Source organism: Vicia villosa, linkage group LG3 (assembly GCF_029867415.1).
Source record: "Vicia villosa cultivar HV-30 ecotype Madison, WI linkage group LG3, Vvil1.0, whole genome shotgun sequence".
NCBI classification, from domain to species: Eukaryota; Viridiplantae; Streptophyta; class Magnoliopsida; order Fabales; family Fabaceae; genus Vicia; species Vicia villosa.
The window spans coordinates 123117997-123134264 of NC_081182.1; the positions used below are offsets into that span (position 1 = coordinate 123117997).

Here is a 16268-nt window from a genome sequence, read left to right on the forward strand (position 1 = left end):
GTGTGTGAAAAATCAAGAGAAAATGATTTAATTTGGTTGGTAAATTAATTGTGTGAAGTTGTAAAGAAAAGAAAAAAGAAAAAGTGGTAATAAGAAGGTTTGGTCTCACCAAGGCTTGAACTCACGCCCTTGAAGTCACCACCACAAAACAAAGTCAACTGAGCCACGCGCGTGGCTTATTAAAGGAGGGACTTTGTTTGATTATATGTGAAACAAGCGTGTAAAAATGGAAAAAAATAACAAAAGGTCTGAGGGGGGATCGAACCCCAGACCTTATGGCAAGAGAGGCAAGAGGCGCATGTGACCAAGTGAGATAAACGATGTATTCGTTTAGTATACACCTTGCAAAAAATATATTTTAAACTCGCCCCTGAATGTTTGAAAATGGCGCCACCACCATCTTCGTCTTCAACCACAAGCTCATGGAATTTTGAATTTCCAAATCTCTCAATTCTCAACCAATGGTCAAGATGTAAACATGAAACTTGTTCTAAATTCACCCACGATTTCAGATATGTAACCAACACAGATTTATATTAACTACATCTACTGAATTAACCAAAATACGTGAAGAAACCTAAAAATTGAAAATGAAATTAAATGACGATGCTGAAGAATAAATGACTGATGATAGAGGGTTTTTAATCCTCTGATGACGCTGAATGAATTGGTATTGAGTTTTAACAAAAAGAGTGCACGAATTAAAGAGGTGGAGTTCAAAAACTTACCTCTGAAACTAAAGGTTGTGGTGATGATGGAGAGCTTCTGGTTATGGCTGGATGATTGCAAAAGCTTCCTTGTAACTCAGTGATGCTAACTGATTGCTTATTTTGACTTGTACAATTCAGAATTGCTCTACTCGATACCTTCTATTTGAGCTTCAAGTGAACATGGAGGATAGTGATTCTGTGGTTACAGATGTGTTGCAGGCATCTGAATAGCTTCACTATACCCTAAGGAACATGTTGGTATGCTCCTATAGCTTTGACACCTTCTGAATTGCCTTGTGCTCCTCCAACTGACTTTGCTCCAAATTGAAAGTGAAGATGGTGTTCTTCCACTTCCATAAATGTTCCAGGTACTTGGATAACTTCTACTAGGCCCCCTTGAGATGTTAGAAGGCTTACTTTCATAAGAGAAGCTTTGGTTTGAAGAAATCGATTCTTCTTGCCAAAGACCTTTTGAAAATGATAAGCAAAAGGGAGAGAGTGAGAAAGCAAGAACTTTGAGTTTCTTTGGTGTGAATTATATGGAGGATGACACTTCTATTTATAGGCAAAGAGATCAGTGCAATTGGAGAGAGTGAGCTTTCTTAGTGAAGTCAGTTTGGTTTCTTAGTCATGAAGAAATTTCAAAGGATATCAAAATGTAATGATGGAATTTTCAAGTAAGCTCCCTAGCCATTGATCTTTTTTGATCTTAGGAGACACTTCTTATGTGTAGAGGCTTCCAATTGGCTTAGGAGATTATTCCATTTGATGAATCATCATTTACCATAAATTCCCAAAAGTAATGATTACATAATCACATGTCTTTGTTTTCTTGAATATTCTCCAATCTTTGTTCAATGATGCAATTGATTCAATCCTATCCCTTATGATGTTTCTGTAGTTTAGAGGCACCAATTAGTGTAGGCTTTTGCATAAAAATGACCAAACCAAAATTGGCCATGACTTGTAATTTCACTTCATGAGCCTAACTTTGGACAAGCATAACTCCTAGCTCCAAATGAATTTAGAGGAGTTTGAGGACAATTTGGAAATCCTTTGACATGTACTTCAATTCATTAGTTTGGAGTTTCTTCAAAATCCTTAAGGAAGTTAGAGAAAATGTCCCATGAAGTTTGAAGAAAACTAGGGTTTCTTTGCTAGTTTCATGAATACAGCAACTTTGAAGCTCCATATCTCTTTAATGGTTTTTTTTGCCAAAATATTATATGTGACAAAGTTGTTTATTGGACAAAAATCTACTACTTTGATATTGGGAGTTTTTTTAGTTGTGTAGGTGAAATTTTGAGATATTCCCTTCCAAAATTTGGAAAAAAGAGACCTTTAAACACTTAGAAAATTTTTCAGGTGTGAAAAGTCAGTCTTTGACTTTTTGATTCTTCACTGATTTTCTTGATTTTTCTTGGTCAAATTACTTCAAAAACCATATGTTGATGATATTGATCCTTAAAAGTCATGGTTTGGTCCAAAACCCTAAAAGTCACACGTAATCTTGTACAGTTGACTTTTTTCCAAATGAAGAGATATTTTGGACTTTTGTGATGAATCAAACTCTCCTCCTCAATTGAATGATATAAATGGAACATATTGAGGTAATAGAATTTCTTGAGCCATGTTTTGAGTTATGGAGCCATGTCCATATTAAAAGTCAATTGTCCAGGTGAATTAGGTCAAAAACCCTAATTTGTAGGCCAGATGAAATTGATGACTATGGATCTTGAATTGAAGTACAATTACTATTGGATATTATCATAGGGATCATTTGAATATGATTGACCACTTTGGGTGATGCCCAGGAGCTTTTTAGGGTTTCCCAAACGTGGGCCCTGATTTTAGTCCTTGATAGGCTCAAAACCCTAGTTTGGTAACCTGAGCAAACCTGAGTCATGATGACTGGTGTCTAATCAACATTGGTGGATGAATGAATCATTTTGAGTCCTATGATTGTATTAGAGGTCATTTTCTTATTGATTGATCCTTTGCCTGAGCTTTTTTGTTCTTGAACACCCTCGACTGAGTACTAGGTAATCAAGTGACTGTTCTGGGTATTTGTCTTGAGTTGATGAAGTGTTTGGAGATGTGACATCTCAGGGGGGGTCAAAATTAGGGCATGACAGGAGAATTACCAATACATAAGGTTCTAGAGCCTATGTTTTTTCCCTTCTGGTTCCCTCCAAAATTAACTTCTCCTTCAGATCTAACTTCCAGACTTTGGAACATAGACCTTCTTCCTGTCATGTGACATGAGCACCCAGAGTCCAGGTACCATGACATGTTTGCCTTTTGCGTGTCGCACGCTCGTAAAAAATGAACAGAGTCTCCACTAATATATTTATCCCATAAGGGAAAGGAATATCAGAAAACCTAACAAAGGAAGGAACAGGGTCTTGCGACCAGAGAATCAAGGTACGGGAGTCGGTTACGCAAGGGGAAGGTATTAGCACCCCTCGCGCCCATCGTACTCGATGGTATACGCCTATGTTTGTTTCTATCTAAAGGGTGTGTACTATGTCTATGTCTAAATGCGAATGGATGCAAAATGTAGGGAAAATAAAGAATTGTACTCGCACGGGCCCTACCCCGCTGCCTACGTATCCTTTTCAGGAATCAGAGTAACCGTAGCTCGGCTCAAGATTTTCTGTTTGTTTTTGTGTTTTTTAGTTGGGCGGAGTTAACGTTCGCGCTCTTGCATAAGGGATGATCTACGATGCGATCGAGCGGAACTAACAGTGCCCTTAGGTGCCAACGAGGCAAAAGAAAAAGAAATGATTGGTTTGTGTCTTTTAGGGTAATTCCATGATGATAAAACCCACTACAAGGCTTCGCACCACTTCCTTACTTTATTTTAAATCTGATCATTTATTAAGTGTTTTAAGTGTTTGGTTGGTGTTTTTTAAGGGAGTTTGTTGGTGACTTGAATCATACCAAAAAAGAGTTTTTGTTTTTTTTTTGAGCATTTAGAGAACGCACATCGGGGCCTACACCATAATCGTTTCTCTAAATAGTGGTTAAGAAATACTGAGTTTTTTTTGAATATTTAGAGAATACACATCGAGGCCTACGCCACAATCGTTTCTCCAAATAGCGGTTAAGAAATACACCGAGGCCTACACCTCAATCATTTCTCTTCCGCTAAGTAGGAAAGAACATACATCGGGGCCTACGCCCTAATCATTTCTTTCCTACTACGAAAAGAAAAAACGGTGTGATCCTTATCAGTATTTATTAAGTATTTTAAAAGTTGAAAAAGAAAAAGAAATGAGAAAGGGAGACTAACCTAATAAAGTCTAGCCTAATGATTGTTATTCTAATCTAAGTCTAATTCCTAACATGGTGACTAAATTCTAAAAGGAGCATTAAAATGGTATCAAAATAGGCCAAAAATATGGCCAAAGTCAAGCAACAAAGTCACACAAAAAATTATACAAAAATCAACATGGAAATGATACAAAAGCAACTCAAACATTAGTACAAAATTAAACTAAAAAATACTATTATTCTTATGAGTTTTCAATGTCAACGATTACCTATAATCTAACAAAAAGGATGATTTTAAATGTATTTATTATCAAAAAATGTAATAAAAAAACTAAGTAAAAAAAAACTAAAATCTACTACTTTTAATGTGTCAAGGGGTGCAAAATGAATCATGGTGGTGTAGTAAGCAAGCTGGGCGCAGGGCCCGTCTGGTTGGCGCAAAAAGTTTTTTTTGTAGTCAACAGTTAAAAGGAGAAAATGAAAGTGTACGGGCCAGGTGGGGTGTATGCAAGCAATTGAGCCCAATGTGTTTTCTGTATCAGATTTTTGTTAATTCCAACCAGGTTTTCCTTTTTTCAATTTTCAGATTTTCTTCAATTAAAACAAAATGAATTAAATTAAAATTAAATTAAAAAGAAAGGGGATTAGGGTACAGAAACCTTGTGACCATTCAGCTTATTCTCCCTTCATCTTCACGATTGAAACGGCGCGGCGGTGAAGCTAAGCATCTCCGTCCGAGAACCTCTCCGTCCGCTCCCTCACCCTACTCTGTCTCAGCCTCAACTCTGACCTTCATCTCAAACCATTCCCTCTCCGATTCGACTCGAATTCCGCTTCTCTTCGTCTCAATCAGTTCTCCGTCGATCTCTTTCACCGTGCCGATTCTCACTCCTCTTCAACACTCCGATTTGACGAAGGCGATCCTTGATTGAAGGTGAGGAAATGAAATCATGAACTTCTTCGAGCATCCGTGTAGCTTCGTCCAATCTTCTTCTTTTACTCTCTTTAAATTTGTTATGGTGATGAGAAGCGTTGATTGGTGCTGACGATAAGGATACTTATTCTTGATCATAGATTCCAGATTAGCGAAGCTTCAATGATGCGTGTTGTTCGTAGCAGAAAACGGTGATAATGTTGCGGATTGGCGAATTTGCAGAAGGTTCGAGGTCAAGAATCTGAAGATGAATGAAGAGCTTTCTCAGGATTGAAGGAAGATTTGTTATGGTCAAGAGAGAACTGAAGATCGTGGAGGAGGTTGAGATTCTGTTATCAGGTTTGTTCTTTTTCTGTTGTGATCTTTAGAATTGTGATGAAGAAGTTATGGATGGTGATTATTGTTGCGTGAATTTTGCAGAGTGAAGAAGTTGGATGATACTGGAGTGAGGTGAAGGTGATGAGATGTATGAGAAGAATGAAGAGATGGTTGAAGATGAGCGAAGGTGGAAAAATGGTGGAGTGAAGTGTTTGAAGATGAATGGCGAGAGGTTGAAGAAGTGGAGAGTGGAAAATGAGCGTGAACCTCAAAGTGAATAGTGATTCAGTTATATAGGGATTCCAAGGTTAGTTCTTAATTCTGATTTTTCAGTTATCCCTTTTCTGTTACTCCTTCCTAGGGGTGTTTAAAACCAAACCAACGCAATAGAAAACCGTAAACCAAACAAAACCAAACCGAAACCACAAAAAACCGCATTTGGTTCGGATTAGTTTGGGTCATCTTTTAACAAAACCGCACGGTTCGGTTCGGTTGCGGTTTGTATTTTGTAAACCGAACCAAATCGAATCAAACCGCATTATGTTACAACTTAAATTTTACTTAACTCACATCCAACCCAAACTTACATCTATTACACCTTAGCCTTATGATTACGAATAATTTTATCATTCTTACACATATGATTTTAGTTCAAATCTTCTCAAATCTCTAATAGCATTATCGCGTCTTCTTTGCCACATACATCTTCCCTCTTTTTCTATAATCTCTACTCTCTTATATTCTTTCTTTTTCACCTTCTCATTTTTATGCAAATGTTCCCTATTTTAGTTTTGTTTTTATCGCACATTTTCTTCTCTAATCTCTAAACTCTTTTGTTTTTTCTTTTTCACCTTCACTAATCTCTCGTCTCTTCTAATTCTTTGTTTCATTTTAATAATTTTTATATTGTTTTATACTATTATTTTATGTTTATTATTTCACTTTTGTCTAATTTAATTTTTACATATTAAATAGAAAGTTGTTGTCAAAATATGACGAGTTTTGTTGTTATTTGATAGTCTATGAATGTCTAAATATAAAGTTATGTTGTCATCTATATGTATATTTATGGTTCAATAAAATATTTGTAAAAAACCGAACCAACCGAACCGATCCAAACCGCATTAGTTTGATTTGGTTTGGTTCGGATTTTTTTAAAAAACCAACCGAACCAAACCAAACCGCACGATTTTTTCTCTCGCGGTTCGGATATTTTTTTCGTTAAAACCGCCCAAACCGCACCGCGAACACCCCTACTCCTTCCCCTTCTTCTTCTTTCAAAAATCTGTTAGTGATTGCTAGGTTTTGTAACTGTTGGTTAGTTAGCTTCTCTGATTTCAGTTTAGTGCTAGTTAGAATCTGTTAGGGAATTCTGTTATGGGTAGTTGAGAATCGGTTAGATGGTTGGTTTAGATTCTGTTAGGCCAGCTTAGAGGGAGAGGAAGTTAGTTAAAAAAGGTTTGTTACTTGTGGTTTCTGTTATAGGTTAGAGGATGGTTAGTTATGAATTAGTTATAGAGCTGTTAGGACAGTTAAGAGGACTGTTAAAAGGGTTTGGGGTTGGATTCAGTTAGGGAATTAGGCGGTTAGGAGTTAGTTAGAGGTGAGAAATCTGATTCTGTTGGGTTTGTTAGGTTTGTTAGAAAGCAGATGAGGTTAGTTATTTGGAAGTTGGAGATTGGTTAAGGTGAAAATTGAGTAACAGACTGTTAAGAGTTGGTTAAGTAAGTTGTGAGGTTAGAAGCAATTAGGTATATTTCTATGATGCTGAATTATGAATGTGTTATGGTCTTATGTGTACTGGTATGTGTAGCCATTGATGAGTTTAGTCATGTGTGTGTGGTATAGTAGCAGTAGGCTTTCTTGGTGACGACAGTTGCTCGGAGTTGGAAGTGAAATTGCCGATTAAAGGCCGAGACCGAAACTGTTACAAGGTGAATGAGATTCTTTTTCCTTTTTCGAATTTTCTGTTACAACTATTCCGTCATCTCAATTCTGGACCGGCGTCTTTTTAAGTGTTGCATTATTTTATACCAGAACATGATGAATGGCTTGTATGTTATGAATTGTTTGAAGGGAACCGTCTTTATTTCGATTTTTCTTGTATGCCTTATTTCCAATATCTGAACTTTCTTGTTAATTCTGAATTGAAACATTCCGGCCTGTGCTGGGGATTTTACTTTTGCGAATCGAAACAGTCTTCTTAGCCCATTGGATTCGGTTTGCACCGGTACACATGTTAATATTCTGATAAGCATTTGCTCGGCATTGTATTATAAGGACTGATGTGAATCCCTAAATGTTAATGAACCTGAATGGTTTGTGTGGGATCAAACTGATGGAATGAACGACGAAACGCCTAGTTTTCTTTTGAATCATTTTCGTTTGGTATTAATACAAGTTTGAAAATGGGCACAGAATGTCTATGAAGTATGCTGAATGTGGTTTTTTGCATGTTGAAAACTTATGCAGGTCACAGTCTTATGACAGACTTTAATGGAGCAACATGAAGCTTTTAAACGCATCAATGATGAATGTTGAAACAACATGAAGTTTGGAGGAATATAGGTTTAGGATATTAGGATACGAAAACAAAGATTGAGTCTTAGTTGTAGATTTTTTTGTGTAAATATGACATGGATGTTTGTAAGGAATTTGGCATTGATTATGTGTAGAAAGAAAGAATACACTTGATGTTTAGATTTAAGTTTGTATGTGAATTTGAAATGTGTAGGCTTATGGTTTGAACGGTTTGTGTAGTGAATTTTGCTTGAATGGTATGGTACTGATGTGATTGTTTTTTGATATTTGGTGTGTGACATTAGTGATGGTCAGAATGATAGAAAACAGATGGTCTATAAATGGAAAATGGTTGGGTGAGCTGAAACAGGTTATCTTCTTGAATTTGTGATGCCTTATTTTGTAGTTTTCTCTTTATGTAAGTGTTATGGATGTTGGCTTTATACGTGTGACCTCCGCTTTGGTTTCGTTGGATGAAAGTGGTGCTAGCAGCATCCCATAAAGAATGTTCATAGATCACAAAGTTTAAAGATGGAAATGTGAAGTTTGGAGCAGAAGGTCATTCGGAGGTTTATGGCAAAGTGTTTAGAAATAATAGGCTTTATGAAATCATGTGTATTTTTGTGTACTTTCCATGTATGTAGTGATGCTGGTGATGTAATGATGTAACGGTGTATTGGTTTTGGATATGGTTTTGAAGTGTATTTGGAATGAATGTAAATGGAACTTGGACAGTGATATGTGAACATGTTGACTTTTTTATGCTCCTTTGACTTTTGTAATCAAAATACATGATCTTGTACATTTGAATGACTTGTAAACCAAATGACCCTAATGGACATATAGGATGGCCCAGGGAATTGACTTTGGCCAAAAGTCAACATTCCAAGGTTGACTTTGACCAAAAAGTCAAATTGGTGCAAATGCTTCTAATATTCTCCAAATGACTCAAAATGTTTCCAAACCTTTTTTCTTCAACGTGCACTAAATGATCCAGTCTTTTGAATAAAATCTTCCAAACTCCTTCGATTACGCAACATCATCAACCTTGCATGAGAGCCAAAGAAATAACTTCTTGCTCCTTAAGCAACGCAGTTACTTAGAATCAATAATGAACAAAACCTTGATTTATGGATCGAATTCAGGTGAATCCACCCCTTTTGCTTGTGCAACATCTATAATCAATGCCTTGTGATCGAAGGAACAAACAGGGCCTTCTTGATAAATGATGACAACTTATAAAATATATTCCCAGTGAAATCTCAATGAAGCTAACTCACACCTTTGATCATTTCAGGAATTAGGGAAATAAACCCTAGCTACCAAGATCCTCGATCCCATGTCAAATTTATTGATTAATGAATGCATGAAGTGTTAAATGACCTAATGGAGAGTATGCAGATGCAATGATGAAACGCATAAGCCTAAACTAGATAAAAGTTAAAGGGGTAGGAAAAATTTGGGGCATGACATTGCGCTATGAAGGAGATCTACAACAGAAATTGTCTTATCCTTAGGTACCCACATTCTTTTGGGTCCTTTGGGGTTAGTCCTTCTCATGTTCTGATTGAACTGGGATTTTACATAAGATTTTCCAGAATGTGCAACAGCATGTTTCTTTGTGTGTGTGATATAGAAACTTTTAGAGTGTGATGTGTGTTTGATATCATGAGAATGACCATACTTGAACTGTTCATACAAAGGTTTGTATTTAATGATCATTTCATCAACAGGTTCAAGTCTATATGGGATTTCTCCTTCAAAACCTATACATATCCTTTTGTTTCAACTAACACCATAAATCATAGAGGCTAACTGACTTCTGCCTATACCTCTAGATAAGAATTTTCTGAAGCTCAAGTCATATTCTTTCAGAATATTGTTAGTGCTTGGAATAGACGTGTCTGAACTTGAAGTTGTTTTCAGAGATTCAACATCTTTAGTTAATTTTAAAACTTTTTCTTTTAGTTCAGATTTTTCTATTTCAAATCTCTTAGTTTCAGATGCAAAAATCTCTTTGAGCATTTTGTATTTGAGACTAAGTTTACTCTTGACTTCCAGAAGTTCTGATAAGCTGGAAACTAAATCTTCTCTAGTGAGTTCAGAAAATACCTCTTCAGAGTCTAAATCAGAAGTAGATTCTTCTTCAGCATCAATTATTGCCATGAGTGCTATGTTGGCTTGCTCATCTTCAGAGTCTGACTCTTGATCAGATGAATCAGAGTCATCCCATGCAGCCATCATGCCTTTCTTCTTTTCAAACTTCTTTCTGGGCTTTTCCCTCTAAAGCTTAGGATATTCATTATTGTAGTGTCCAAGTTCTTTGCATTCATAGCACACTACCTTCTTCTTTCCAGATCTTCTGTGTTCAGAAGATTCTCTCTTTTCAGGTCTCTTGAAGTTCTTGAATCTTCTCTGCTTGCTCTTCTAGAGTTGATTCACCTTTCTGGATAAGAGAGACAATTCATCTTCTTCTTCGGACTCTGACTGGTCAAATCCTTCTTCTTCTGCCTGAAAAGCCATAGCACAGTGTTTATTTTTAGATTTTAAAGCAATAGACTTACCTTTCTTCTGAGGCTCATTTGCATCTAGCTCAATCTCATGACTCCCCAGAGCACTTATAAGCTTCTCAAGAGATACTTCATTGAAGTTCTTTGCAATCTTGAATGTTGTAACCATTGGTCCCTGTTAGGGACCAAATAGTACTAATTTTCATATATTCTTTTTGGTCCCTTTAACCACTTTTTACTCAATAATCACACTTTTATTCATACAATTTAATAATTTTGCAATTTTGTTCATATTAGTTCATTTGAATTGTTATTTCACATGTTTGTTAGTTTTGTAGCGTTTTTAAGGTTTGAAGATCATGGAAGAAAAGAGGAATTACTTGAAGACTTGGAATAGCAAAAGAAGTGTTGATGAGGCCAGTTTTCCCTGCAAACATCCTTTGCGCCGCCAATTGCTAGATGCTGAACAAGTCCAGTTTTGAATTTCACTGTTTGCCCCGCAAACATTGTTTTCCCCGCAAACATTGTTTGCCCCGCAAACACTGCGCTACAAAATTTTATCTTTTACTTTGTTGCCACTTGTCATGAGAATTGGGCTTATCTTTTGAATAGGAAAAGTTAGTACGAATTAGGGGTTATTTAGGGAGATAAAAAAGGGGAATTAGAGGATTCTATTCTATTGTGAACCAAACATTGAGGCTAGGGTTTTGGAGAGAAAGTTTGCAACTTTGTGAGCGATTGATGCTCATAGTTTCTTCTCCCCCTCTTTTGCTGTCAACCATGGTGATGAGTAGCTAAATCCCACTTTGACAAGATTGGAGGTAGTAGCTATCCTTGTTAACTATGTATTTTCTCTAGCACTTTGTATGAACTTCATTAGTATTGAAATGGATGAATGTTGTTGTTTTATCTTTATATTTAGATTTGATTTATGATTGAGAAATATATTTCAAGTCTTGGTCTACAACATTTTATCAAGTAGTGAATAAATGCTAGAGATAGATTTATTTGCCACTTTTCTATTTGTATCAAACAATCAAGATTAGTATATTAATAGTTAGAGTGAGAGATCATCTAAACATTAATATATTAACTTTCACAACCTTGTTTAGACATAAACATTGTTGAGAGGATACTAGAACATTGTCATTGCTATTGAAGTTATACATTAGTTGTTAAAGTCACATAAAAGATAGGAATAGTGAAACCAAAACCAATCTTGTCATTCTTTTATTATTGAAACAAGTTTTAGTTTATTGTCTTATAATTATCTTGATTAGAAAAATAGTGATTCAAAACAAACAACTTTGTTACCTTTCGAACTTAAAATAGTAGTAACTATAGAACGGCGGTAATATCACCCAATCTCTGTGGATACGATATAAAAATATTTGCCTTGAATATACTATTCAACAAATTGGCGCCGTTGCCGGGGATTGGCGTTTGATATTGCAAGCATTGCAATAGTTCATTGTTTTAAGTTTTGTTACTTTATTAATATTACTCTTGCGTTTCACTTGGTTTGTTAGTTTTGTAGATTCTTGTGCATGCAAGAAAAAGCTACCGAAGAACAATTTCAATCCGATCCCGAAATTTAAAGAACACTCCGAAAGCTCTATAGCAAAGCACTAAGAAGAAGGAAATTGGCCCAAGAGAAGCGACAAAGAGAAGAGGCATCTACTTCTTCTAACAATCAAATTGAAGAAGTAGTTGTAGACACTTTTGAAGGAGACATGGCGGGTGTTGTTCCAACCGAAATGTCCGCTAATAGTCCAAGGCGCACCGCTCAATTTGCACGTAATGCCCAAGGTCGAGGAAACACGGAGATGAAAACCGGAATCCTTCAACTTGTCTATGCAAATCCATTCACCGGAATGGATCATGAGGATCCTTTCGCTCATCTCACCAAATTTTATGAGATTGCGGGTTCAACGGGAGTTAATGCGGAGAATGAAGAATCATTGTTCAAGAGCCTATTTCCACATTCATTAATTGGGAAAGCCAAAGAGTGGTATCTTGATCAATTACCAAATGTGATGATAGATTGGAATCTATTGGAAGAAAAGTTTTTAGAACGATATTTTCCTCAATCCCGATTCATGGAGGCCAAAACAGCAATCGCGGTTTTCAACCAAGGAAGCAACGAACCACTTAATGAGGCTTGGGAAAGATACAAGTCATTGTTGAGAAAGTGCAAGGGGCATGGTTTTGATGAGCTCACACAAATTCATCTATTCCGAAATGGACTTCAACCGGTTCACAAAACATTTTTGGATGCTACCGCGGGTGGTTCTCTTATGTCCAAAAGTGTGGAGGAAGTAATCACTATCATCGATCGAATGGCACTCAATGATCGACAATGTCAACATGATCGAAGTCCTTCACAAACGAAACCGGGAGTTCTTGAATTGAACACCAATGATGCCATCCTTGCGCAAAACAAGCTTCTTTCACATCAAGTGGAGTTACTCACACAACAAATGACCAAACTCCCGCAGCAAATGAAAGAGATTCAAGGATCTCAAACTAGGCACCATGTGGCAGCTTGTGAACTTTGTAATGGAGATTATCCGACTGGTTTTTGTCCTCCTCCCGATGGTGAAGAAGTGAATTATGTCAACAATCAAAACCAAGGGTATCAAAGGCAACCTCCACCTCACAACAATCCTTACCAAAGAAACAACCAAGGATTCCAACCTTCAAGATTCGGCAATCAACAATATCAACATCAAAGTCCTTATCAAAGTTCAAACCCACAAGGCCAAGGTCAACAATCTCAAGGAGGAAGCTCAAATTTGGAAGATACTCTTACACAATTCATGCAAGCATCCATGGCTAATCAAAGGAGTAATGAAGCGGCCATAAAGAATTTAGAAAATCAAGTGGGTTAACTTGCAAAGCAATTGTCCGAGCAACAACCGGGAGCATCCTTTTCCGCCAACACCCAAACCAATTCAAAGGAGCATTGCAAAGCCATTTTTACAAGAAGTGGGAAGGAGGTGAATAGTGGCGTAAATGAAGAGGTTATAGTGGAAGATGAGGAGGAAATAATAGTTGAAGATGAAGAGGAGGAAGTGGCAGTTGAAAATGAGGGAGAAAAGAGTGAGGAGAAGATAGAGGAAGAATTAGTTGAAAAAGAGCGGAAAGAAAAAGAAGAAAGAGAGAAAAATGACAAAAAAGTGAAGAAGAATAAAAAGAGAAATGAGAATGTGAGCACAATTCCTCTACAACATCTATCTTACCCGCATGTGCAGTCAAGGAAGGAAGACGCAAGGCGCTACGCTCGACTTATGGATATATTTAAACAACTTCATATAAATATTCCATTTTCCGAAGCATTGGAGAAAATGCCCAAGTATGCAAAATTCATGAAGAAGATGCTCACAAAGAAAAAAAAGTACACGGATGAAGAGACAGTTGTGCTTGATGCTCATTGTAGTGCAATTATTCAAAAAACTCCCCCAAGAAAGGAAGCCGACCCGGGACGAGTCATTTTACCGATTACCATTGGAGGTAACTACATTAGTAATGGTTTGGTTGATTTAGGGTCTAGCATCAATTTAATACCTTTATCCGTTGTCAAGAGATTGGGGAACATTGAGATGAAACACACCAGGATAACTTTACAACTAGCCGATAAGTCTATCATTTCACCATATGGAGTTGTACAAGACATGCTGGTAAAGGTGGACAAATTTTTGTTCCCGGTTGATTTTGTGGTAGTCGACATGGAGGAGGATCGTGATGTTCCATTAATACTTGGAAGACCATTCATGAAGACCACCCGAATGATGATTGATATCGATGATGGGATTATGAAAGTAAGGGTGCAAGATAAAGAGGTAATTTTTACTCTTTTTGAGTCTATGAAGCCTCCTAAGGATGAACATGACAACTTCCAAGTCGATGATGAAAAAGAAGAAATCATTGAGGTGGAAAATCAATTTCACAAGGACAAAGACAAGGTAAATCATGAGGGGAAGACTCATCACAAAAACTTTAAAGTTGGACAAATGGTGCTTGTGTGCAATTCAAGACTCAAGGTGTTTCCTAGCAAGTTAAAATCAAAGTGGTCGGGGCCATTTGTTGTGAAAGAGGTGCGAAACTATGGATCCATTGTGGTGGAGGACCCTAAAACACAAGAAAGCTGGACTGTAAAGGAACGAAGACTCCAAGTCTACCACGATGAATAAGCAAGCCGTGATGGTGTGTCATTTCTCTCGTCGAACCTTGATGCATCATCAAACCGTCGAGCTCGAACGATGTTAAACAAAGCGCTTGTTGGGAGGCAACCCAACGTCGTAAGTGAATTCTATTATGCTTTTTGAGTTTTTTTTCAAAGTTATTTAGTAAATGTTTTTGAAAGGAAGTGAAAGATTAGTGTAAAATTTGGCAATTTTTAAAAGTTTAAGTCTGTTTGCGCCGCAAACTTTGTTTGCCCCGCAAACAGAGCACAAACAGAAAACAAGCCAATTTTACAAAGAAAATTTCTCCTGTTTGCCCCGCAAACAGGTCATCCAATTTTGAAAAAGAAATTTTCATCAGTGATTGCCCCGCAAACAGAGCACAAACAGTGAGTAAGCCAATTTTACAAAGAAAATTTTTCTTGTTTGCCCCGCGAACAGATGTTTGCCCCGCAAACACTTCAGTACAAAAACATTTCACTTTCAAAAAAAAAAAAATTAATAAAAAAAATTAGCTTTTATTTTAACCTAGTTTTTTTTATTTTTATCTTTTATTTTTACTTCTCTCGTCTCACTCTACCGCTCTCGTCCTCACTAAACTCATCTCCTATTCTAATATCCTATCTTTACCCACATTCCTTGGAAGCAGAGTATGATGCATACGCAAATTGGCCTGTGGGCAGGCCACTTTTCATGGGGGGGGGGGGGGTGCAGGAGGCAACGATACCGAAAATGAGGAAGATACAATGGAGGATATGATCGGGACAGTTGGTGGTGGTGATTGTCGCACGCTCGCAAAAAATGAACAGAGTCGCCACCAATATATTTATCCCATAAGGGAAAGGAATATCAGAAAACCTAGCAAAGGAAGGAACAAGGTCTTGCGACCAGAGAATCAAGGTACGGGAGTCGGTTACGCGAGGGGAAGGTATTAGCACCCCTCACGCCCATCGTACTCGATGGTATCCACCTATGTTTGCTTCTATCTAAAGGGTGTGTACTATGTCTATGTCTATATGCGAAAGAATGCAAAAGAAATACGGGGAAAAGAAGGAATTATTTACAAGTGTGCTCGTTCAAGCCCCGCGACTTGATGCCTACGTATCCTTTTCAGGAATCAGAGCGCCGTAGTTCGGCTCAAGATTTTCTGTTTGTTTTTATGTTTTTTAGTTGGGCGGAGTTAACGCTCGCGCTCTTGCATAAGGGGACAGCCTAGGATGCAATGGAGCGGAGATAACAATGCCCTTAAGAAAGGAGAGAAAGAGAGAGAGTTTGAGCGTTTCGAGGAAATCCCTTAAGCAAGGGAAACTCGAGTTACTCTTTGGTTTGTATTTTTTAGAAGTTGGGAACTTACGCCTGAATGGGACCCTTAAGCAAGGGAGATCCAAGCACTCGAACATTCCCTTAAGCAAGGGATGTTTCAAGGTTCCATTCCCTTTTTAAGAATTTTCACTTTTTTTATTAGTGTTTTAAGTGTTTTCTTTGTATTTTTATGGGGATTTTATTCAAGTATTTATTAAGTGTTTTAATGGTTGTAAAAGAATAAGAATGAAAAGAGGGAATTACCCTAATCTCTAAGCCTAATTGTTATTGTTGTTTACTTCTAATTCCTATTTAATACCTAAATTAAAGTCTAAGGGGAATTAACTAAAAGAGAGTTGTTTTAACAACTAGGGGTATTTTTGGTATTTGCAAAATATAGAAAATATTCACAAAAAAGCAAGAATTAAAATCTAAGCTAAACATGAAGATATTCACAATTACAATACTATTTTTTTATTCATGTTGAAACTATTTTTAAGAATTAAAACAAAAA

At 37.0% G+C, this 16268-nt stretch overlaps 1 protein-coding gene across 1 annotated transcript; it reads left to right on the forward strand.

Moving 5' to 3' along the window:
- The first annotated feature begins 12001 nt into the window (after window positions 1-12001).
- Window positions 12002-14461, forward strand: LOC131658898 (uncharacterized). The gene is made up of 3 exons (XM_058928146.1): window positions 12002-12805; window positions 13169-13477; window positions 13646-14461. Exons 1-3 carry the CDS (start codon window positions 12002-12004, stop codon window positions 14459-14461), a joined length of 1929 nt encoding a protein of 642 aa, XP_058784129.1.
- The last annotated feature ends 1807 nt before the right edge of the window (window positions 14462-16268 follow it).

Excerpts from the sequence above, each read along its gene's own strand:
- LOC131658898 (XM_058928146.1), top strand. The coding sequence starts at position 12,002 with ATGGCGGGTGTTGTTCCAACCGAAATGTCCGCTAATAGTCCAAGGCGC. Across the intron at positions 12,806-13,168 it reads GATCTCAAACTAGGCACCAT|CAATTGTCCGAGCAACAACC; the intron begins GTGGCAGCTTGT and ends TAACTTGCAAAG. Across the intron at positions 13,478-13,645 it reads ATAAAAAGAGAAATGAGAAT|ATGCTCACAAAGAAAAAAAA; the intron begins GTGAGCACAATT and ends TTCATGAAGAAG.